This window comes from Austrofundulus limnaeus, unplaced genomic scaffold (genome assembly GCF_001266775.1).
Source record: "Austrofundulus limnaeus strain Quisiro unplaced genomic scaffold, Austrofundulus_limnaeus-1.0 Scaffold119, whole genome shotgun sequence".
Classification (NCBI taxonomy): domain Eukaryota; kingdom Metazoa; phylum Chordata; class Actinopteri; order Cyprinodontiformes; family Rivulidae; genus Austrofundulus; species Austrofundulus limnaeus.
In genome coordinates this window covers 733612-742265 of record NW_013952521.1, presented here as the reverse complement: position 1 = coordinate 742265, position 8654 = coordinate 733612, and the positions used below count along the sequence as shown (strand labels likewise).

Below are 8654 nucleotides of genomic sequence, written 5' to 3'. Positions count from 1 at the left end.
AGATGAATATGATTTAGATTTTTATTTCTGTGATTGTAACGACCCACAGGAGACACGACATTAACAACACATTTCATCCCTCGGCTTTAGCAGCTCCTTTAATTCCACAGCTGACGCTGCTAAAAAAATGACAGATTTTCTTTTCTGGATCTCTGACAACAGGACTTCAACCTCTGAACTTGTAAAGTTCTTCTTTTTTACTTTGCAATGTCATTTATGAAAGGACACTTCCTGGTATGTGGGGCAGGAAGTGTAGCCTTAAATAGTGTTTTTAGGTTCGTAATTAAGCTAATCTCCTCTCCCCGTGCACGAGCACCTGATATGCATTCATCAGTTTACGCAGCTCATTTACACACATTTCCTGAAGATAGAAGAGTTTGTTGAATCTGACATGGCATGCTCGTACGAACCCTTCGTACGAACAAAAGTAAGAGAAATTTAGGATAACAGTACGAACATGTTCCTGCATGAGGCTCAATAAAACTAAAACATGCAAAGGTTAGAAACATTTTGAGAACTGAACCTGACTTCTYACCTTGTTATGGTGGAGTAATACGATGCCACAGGTAAGATTCTGTTCACCAGCTCTTTCACAGACATGTCCAGAGTTGTATCAACGATAAACGAGCGGTTCTGCCTCCCCAGAACAGGCTGAGCCGTGATGTCTCGCCCGTCGACTCCGATGAGAACAAAAAGCAGGTCCTCCACCACAAACTGCTCCTGAGCCGGCAGCGGCAGCGTGCCTGAACACAAAACGTTGAACCATGACTTACTGACTACACCGAGCTGAGGTTAAAGAGGAGACTTCCCRTCTGCGTACCGATGGCCACAGCTGGATCTGCTGCCAGGGCGGGGCTGGTCACGAAGTCTCCGATGAGAGCTGGGCGGTCGTAGACCCAGTTAGGAAACACGGGGTTAGGCTGCGTGGGATTCTTCTTATTGTGTTTGTCTCGTAGCATCTTCCTTGTGACTTCAGCAGGCTGAAGTTGAACCATTACAAAAGAAATCTGTTGAATTCTACTTTTTTTTTCCTCAGAAGCATTGTAACATAGCTCTTCTAGTAAAGATGCATTTTAAGTTCACCAGAGGAGCGTTGGAGCTGGCCGTCACATTGCCRAGCTTCTTCCGCAGCTCATCCAGCTCCTGCATGGACATCTTTGTGCTGGTTTGAGGCAGAGAGAAACTCGTGGTCGAGTTTGTGTTTGCTGAAGACTCAGATCTCTCTTTGGCATTCTGCTGCAGTAACTGAAGCGTCTAGAAATGTCACAAGTTAGAAAAATATAGTTTTCAGTCGTTTGCTCTGGAGAAATTTGAGTAACTCGTAAAATACCCCCATTTTTTACCTCTTTATCCTCACAGAGTTTGGAGAGCAGATACACTAAAGGATCGAGGTTGCGAACATTTTTGGACTTCAGCTCATCATACTTCCTCAAGAAGTCCTCAGGTGTTTTGGAGAACTCTGCTAATTTGACCTGAAAGTGACACAAAGGACAACAATGAGGAACTGATCATAAAAAGTCTGCAGTTTTTGCAAACACTAAGTACTGACCGAATACACAGGTGTGTTATGTGTGTGACCCACCTTGGCACTGTGAGCAGAGACTGTGGTGGTGACGTATGGAGTTCTGTGTTTCTGCAGTAAGTCGATGTATCCTTCCGCTCCATCACCTCCTCGCACCTGCAGGAGGCTGAGCAGCTCGTTCACGTCATGGTGGATCCTGAACTCACTCATGGCTCAGCTGATCTGACATTTCATTGAAGACACAGGGACAGAGGAGCTTAACCCCTAAAGTTTAACCTCACACCTGAGAGTTAGACTGATATTCATTGAAAGAAGGCTTAGGACTAAAATGCGTACAAATACAGAATGATTTTAATGGCTGTTAGCTTCTGTTTGTTGTGATTCGGAGCTAACATGCTAGCTGGCTACAAGAAGGGGATGCTACATGATAGCTAGCTTACCAATACAAAAAATACAACATATATAGACACGTGAAAATGTAAATTAACGTTTCTAAACCACAACTCGATTATAATACAAGTCTGAGATCAGCATTTTACCTTTTGGTCGTATTGAATACAARCAACAGAGCAGCTACAAGGCGCCCACTGCCACTCAAATTCTTCTTCGTTGTCTATTCTAATCGAAGAGTCGATGGCGCCACACCGCCACCCGCTGGTCAAATTAAAACACTACAATTTTAAATTTTATTTATTGACAAAACTGCTACAACTTTAATAAAGAACTAAACAAAAAATATCACATACAATACACAGGGAAACTGACAGGCGATCATTGGAGTTCCGGATTACATGCACATAATCTGTGATTTRCAGGTAGTGTGGCCGAGCGGTCTAAGGCGCTGGATTAAGGCTCCAGTCTCTTCGGGGGCGTGGGTTCGAATCCCACCACTGCCACAATAGCATTTTATGTAGACTAAAAGAGATATCATGAACGTCTATTTCCTAATAAAACAAGATGCAAAATGTAAGTGAAAGAATAATTGGCGTTTTCAAGTAGGGAAAGGTCAGAATGTTTGTGGGAGAAAAGCTTTATGAAGCTTATGTGTGGAGTTTTTAAATTACAAAATGTGCATTTGAGGCTTATGTTCAATATAGATAAAACACAATTTATTTTAGAAATAAATACATTATTTTTATTATCAAAAATAACGAACAATACAAGGTAGTTATCATATGAACTCAAACAAAAGCCAGGGGGACTACTTCACACAAAAACATTAAATAAAGTGCACAAATCAATAGTTTATTTAGCTTTCTTATTATTAGAGTCAGATATATTTGTGATATATTGTTCAAACTCATTCACCAGAAAAGATAGGACAACATTCGTTTCACGCTTTCCTTTCTCGATCTTATTTTGAAATTCGTTAACAGCGGAAGTAAATAGTAATCGTGTTACAACCCGGAAGTATTACCTTCCTCTGACTAACGTTTGAATCGACAAGAATGACCGATTTATCTTTTAAAGAAACGATTAAAAGCGGAGCTGCTACGATCTTCCAGCTGCTGGAGGTCCTACTTGTGTGCTAATCTCCGGTCCTGGAGGTGGATGCGGTCAACGCCCCGATGCTATCGGAGAAAACCCCGCCGCTCTGTTTACATGTCGGCTGTTTCCCCGCAGTGTGTCGTTAACTGATCGTGCTGCCCGTTTGTGTTGTTCAGGAGGAGGAGGGGGGGGAAAATGGCTGAACTGCATGTAGTAGAACCGAGCGGAACCGGCACCATAGATCAGCCCGAGCACCGCGATCACGTACGGGGCTCGATGCGCCTGGCGTCGCCCACACTGGTGGTTCCTCCGCGGGGCACCGGACAGCTCAGCCCCGGCGGCGGCAGGTCGGTGTTCGGCTTCCCGCTGAGGAGTAACCCGAGCTCACCGTCCGAACCGGTGGACAAGCCGGGCTCGCGTTGGGTTCGGCTCAACGTCGGTGGGACCTACTTCATCACGACCAAACAGACGTTATGTAGGGACCCCAAATCTTTCCTGTTCCGACTGTGTCAAGAAGACCCGGACCTGGACTCTGACAAAGTGAGTCTGATCACACTTTTCAGCTGCTGGTGATGCTTAGATTAAGTACCATCTCCACAAAGAGCTGCAATTTAATTTAATGTTGACACGGCTTTGTTTTTATTTAACTAAAATCAATGCTGAAGAAGCAGAAAGTGATTTGTTAATGCTAACTGAAAGCCAAAAGTAACAAATCTTTCTCAAGGGCTCTGGCTAGGAGTAAATAAACCTAACTAAAATCTTTCAAAAAAAAAATAGGCTTTGAAAAAGTAGCTAAAGGTTTGCTAAAAATGTCAGACAGAGAAGATACGGTTAAAAGTTGATATCTAAAAGGTAAACTTAAGAAAAATAAATGAAAACTTAATGTAGCTAAAGGCTARCTAGAAATATCCAAACAAAGCTAGAAAATAAAGGTAATAAAAGGCTACCTAAAAGTRAAACAGCCTTGCTTAAAGCTAAAAATAGTTAAAAAGGTAACAGACTAGATGGAAACAAAAAGCTTTCTTAAGGCTAAAAGTAGCAAAACTCTAGATAAAACAGTATCAAAAGTMTGAAAAGGCTAATCACAGAAGAAGCAAAGGCTAGCTAGAAATATCCAAGGTTAGCTAGCAGGTAAAAGTAGCAAAAGGCTAGCTAAAAGCATCAAAAAGCTAAACTAAAACTAAAAGCAGCAGAAAGCTAGGTTGAACCTGAAGAAAGCAAAAGGCTATCAAACAAAAATTAGCCGAACTATAGCTAACAGTAGGGAAAAAAAAGCTTCATAAAAATAGCCAAAAAGTACCCAAAAAAAACTCAAAGTAGCATAAGAAGAGAAATGTAGAGCTCTGCTGATCAGATTTCAAAGAGAAAAATGGGTTTGAAGGAATAAAAACGTTTGTGTGTGTAAACTTAAATATTACACCACCTTTATTATCACAAAGTATTACAGACGCAGAAGCTATTTGTAAATAAAATTAACTTTTCATTTTTTAGCTTTTGAGCAACAACCGAGCTGAGAGAAAAACTAACGAATCCTGCTGTGTGAAAACGAGCTGCAGAAAGGATGAAGATGTGTGAAATAAAACTACAGACCATCTAATTTGTTTGGTTTAAACCTGAACTACAAACCATTTTAGTTACTCAAACATAAAAAAAAAACTGATATTTTATCTCACTGACTTCCGCCTGGATTGATCACTGAGTGTTTATCTGAGTGTGTTTGGGTCACGATGAGTCAGCGAGTGATTAAATGACTGAGTTTACATCCAGAACCTCTTCAGAACAGTTCTCTCTCATTCAGACTTTTTTTTATTTTAGCATTAAAATACGGCGACATGTTGAAACTGAAGGCAGGAAGATGATCTGTGCAAAGAAATCTTGTATATGTTTCTTTAAAACTTGTGTTTTTCACATGTATTCTTGTTTATTTTAACATTTTTGCAACTGAAGTTCATCTAAGATATAATTTACCCTCACGATCAACCGTTGTTCAGACTTTCTATAATCAGACGAGCATGGTGTGATTACAGGACGAGACGGGGGCCTACCTCATCGACAGGGACCCCACGTACTTCGGCCCCATCCTGAACTACCTTCGACACGGAAAACTGATCATGGATAAGAATCTGGCCGAGGAAGGTAAAAGCCTAAAAGCCATGCCGCAGAGAGCAGCAGCTGTCAGCGAGCACGGCTCTGACGGGTTTGTGTTTCAGGGGTTCTGGAGGAAGCTGAGTTCTACAACATCGCCTCCCTGGTGAGGCTGGTGAAGGAGAGGATACGGGACAATGAGAACCGGACGTCTCAGGTACGGTGGGGGTGGGGCGACCCCGGACTCCCTCCTCGTCCGATCAAACAAAGCCCCTGTCTGTGTTTGGATAATTGCGTTGCGTGTCCCCTCAGGGTCCGGTGAAACACGTGTACCGAGTCCTGCAGTGCCAAGAGGAGGAACTCACRCAGATGGTCTCCACCATGTCGGATGGATGGAAGTTCGAGCAGGTGCAGGGAAAAAACAAAACAAAAACACTTCCTGTCATTTATTAACAAACAAACAAGAAAAAGTCTTAATGACGAATGAATTTCTGAAGCTCCAGCTGTTGATTCTGTAAAAACCTGAGTGAAAAGTTGTTCAGGTTTATTTATTATTATTTTTATCTTTGCTCAGCTCATCAGTATCGGCTCGTCGTATAACTACGGTAACGAGGACCAGGCGGAGTTTCTTTGTGTCGTTTCCCGAGAACTCAACAACTCCACCAACGGCATCGTCATCGAGCCCACCGAGAAGGCCAAGGTGAGCGACCTGCTGATGCTTGATTCCTGGGACCCGAGTCTTTGCGCTAGTAAAAGCCACACCTACGCACTACGACTTCATTTATTTTTTTGATCAAAAGAAAAAAAAACAATGAGTTTCTCTTATACAAAAATCAGATTCTTACATTTCCTACAATATAACAACATGAAAATTTTCCTTATTTCCATTTTTTACAGAGCATAAGAAAAAAACACAACAAAAAATACTATTTAAGGGGTTAGTAACTGAAATTCTTTTAATAAATCGTACAATTTTTTTAGCTTTTGCATTATGCATGTTTCTCAGACACCTTTCAAACATCATTAATTTGTTCATAAGAGCACAGAACGAGGGGGAGCATTTTGTAAATCAACATTTATGTATATATCATGTCGTTACGATTACATTTTTGACCAGAAATTCCACATTTTCTTCAAGTTAGCTGCAGGCACTGACTGACCTGTTAGCTTAGTATCTGTTGTGTCAATGACAGCTGCCAATCAAAGCTTCTGTTTGGACCTCACATTTTCTTTTTATAACTCATTATTAGGGCTTTRTATTGGAAATAATTTGGTGAGATGACACATATCACCACACGGGTCACGATACGATACATCATGATTTATTGCGATAATGTAAGCAAGGCGATATATTGACTTTTTTTTTCTCTCCAAGAGATTCCAACTTTTAAAAACAATAAAAAGTTTGGGTATCATTAAGCACGCAGTGATTAGATTACTTGTGTCTAAAAACGCAATTAATCACAGATCGCCCACCAACTATTAGCACTGATGCTAACTTAACACTGAGAATGCCATAGAAGAGCTAACACAATTAGCATCATGGTTTTAACTGGCAACTGGAAACACTTGTTTTCCTGCGTTATGTTCATAGGGTCCAAACTGTTTAAGAACCAGGAGCCACGTGTTTCTTTTGGCAGCACAACATGCTCCAAAACTAAAATAAAAGATATAAACTTTAAACATTTAGCCAATTTTTTTCTGTTTTCTCCATCACAGATCCTCCAGGAGCGAGGTTCCCGGATGTGAGGCGACGCAGACCCCGAGGTAAACATCGACAACAAAAAGCACACTCCTCAGTTCTCATTCGCCAACCACTACAGCGCCTCCATCGGCGAGCTCCCGTCTCCTCTGCAGTGCCTTCCCGCAGCCGAGGCTCCCCTCCTCGTCTTCACTCCTCGTCTTCACAGCTGAAACCCGACCCTCGTTTCTCCTCATCGCCGCAGAGAAAYGGGTCCTGATGCTGATTTAACGGATGGCTACATCTCCATTTTTGATCTTCACCTCCAGGATTCATCTTCTGTTTTACACGTTCGGCTCGGTCCGGTCAGCAGAACTCTCCTCAGGATCCTCACAGAACAAACAGGATTTAAATCAAACTCCGGTTTCCGAGCCTGGATCTGACTAACGGAGCGTCGGAGCAGCAGAACCTCCTCTTGACGGTTCAGTCTCTGTTTGAAACAGACCCGCTCCCATCTGCGAGAATCTGAGAATATTTCCACACAGAATCATCCTACGACAGACTTTAAACTTCACTCCTGCACAGTTTCCCCAGGCATGTAAGGAATCTATATTTCAATATATTTAGGCTGAAATTATATGAAAATCTGAATGCAAAAGGTGTAATTACTGATTTCTGTATCATATATTTACATATTCTTGTGGATGAAGAAGAAATATCAGTTTTAACGACGAGTTTGAGCCCCGTTGATGCGGCTCTGTGTCTGCAGTGCCTCAGTCCACGACTGAAATATCTGTTTTCAGCTGCACGCTTTCTCTAGTTTCTCCTTTAGAAAAAGAAGAGTTGATCCCACGTCGACATGTTGCATATCTGAAAATTGTAATTAGGGATGAAGAACCGTGCGATGGAGGTTTGAAGCGTGAGCAGTTGCTTGTGTTCGCTCTTCATTGTCTGCAGCATGTAGCAACCAGGCTGGAGCATAAACACCAGACCTTACGAACCGTCAGTGAACGCACCACGGTGGGGCCGGCGAAGGCTTTGTTTTAGAAACTTTAAAGTTCTTGACTCTGCAGGAAACACATTTCAGAATCCCTTCGAGCATTTCTGACTTTCCACAGAAGGAAAGTATAAAATATATCACATTTATTGTGTCGAGTTATTTAAAAAAAACATTTTCAAATACGCCGTGCTAAAATTAAATTTTTAAAACATTTTAGTCATTTATCAAACAGAAATTTCTGTTATTCTCTTGTTTCTTTATACATCACAGACCTTTCATAGTGGTGGACTATATATGTTATTGTGTTTGCTTGTCTGTTAGCAAAATATCTCAGTAAGCACAGGACAGATTTTAATGAAACTCTAGGCTGTTATAACTGATGAACGTTTGSAGTAACCCTGCTTCAAGATGGCCGTCACATCCAACATTAGTAAACACACAGACRGTGATGTAGTGACTTTTACAGATATTGAGTTAAAGTTTAATGTTTCAGACATTTTATTTTACATTTCTTTTTATTTATTAAAATATTCTTATCTGTCCATCTTTGAGGATTTCTGCTTGACGAATGACTAAAAAACTTTCATTTGCTCTGAAATCTTTTATCAGCTGTGTCGCATTTTAACTGAGTTAAGCTCAGTTTGTTAAACGCAGAAAGCAGCTTTCACTTTTTACACCATATCAGTGATTTATTGACGGTGATTTTTATTTAATCACTTTCATCGATCATCTTAAAATTTCTTTTTTATGTATAAAAATTGTTTAATGCGTTTAAAACGAGCATGAAGGAACGACGTAGAAAAAGGACCCAAACATTTCGTTAAAGAGATTTTTTTTTCACTTCCTGTTTGTTTTTTGAGTCTTCTCCGAGCAGTTTG

The 8654-nt window shown here is 41.0% G+C and overlaps 2 protein-coding genes and 1 non-coding gene across 3 annotated transcripts in view; 2 read left to right on the top strand and 1 right to left on the bottom strand.

The window, feature by feature from the left end:
• Positions 1–2411, bottom strand: part of tubgcp2 (tubulin gamma complex component 2) — a 9084-nt gene extending 6673 nt beyond the window's left edge. The window contains exons 1-6 of the mRNA XM_014014787.1: positions 2062–2411; positions 1583–1744; positions 1344–1472; positions 1084–1254; positions 821–980; positions 536–743 (exon numbers count right to left, since the gene is read on the bottom strand). Of these exons, the coding sequence (XP_013870241.1) occupies positions 536–743; positions 821–980; positions 1084–1254; positions 1344–1472; positions 1583–1732 (818 nt within the window). The 5' untranslated portion in view covers positions 1733–1744; positions 2062–2411. The remainder of the gene's footprint in view (positions 1–535; positions 744–820; positions 981–1083; positions 1255–1343; positions 1473–1582; positions 1745–2061) is intronic.
• Positions 2337–2418, top strand: trnal-aag (transfer RNA leucine (anticodon AAG)). The gene has a single exon. It is a non-coding gene; the product is annotated as a tRNA-Leu (tRNA).
• A 182-nt stretch (positions 2419–2600) lies between these two features.
• kctd2 (potassium channel tetramerization domain containing 2) lies at positions 2601–8654 on the top strand (the record flags this gene model as incomplete). The annotated part of the gene is given in 6 exon segments (XM_014014793.1): positions 2601–3550; positions 5038–5146; positions 5221–5312; positions 5408–5503; positions 5670–5795; positions 6815–8654. Coding segments are annotated over 6 exon segments (798 nt in total). The 5' UTR covers positions 2601–3205.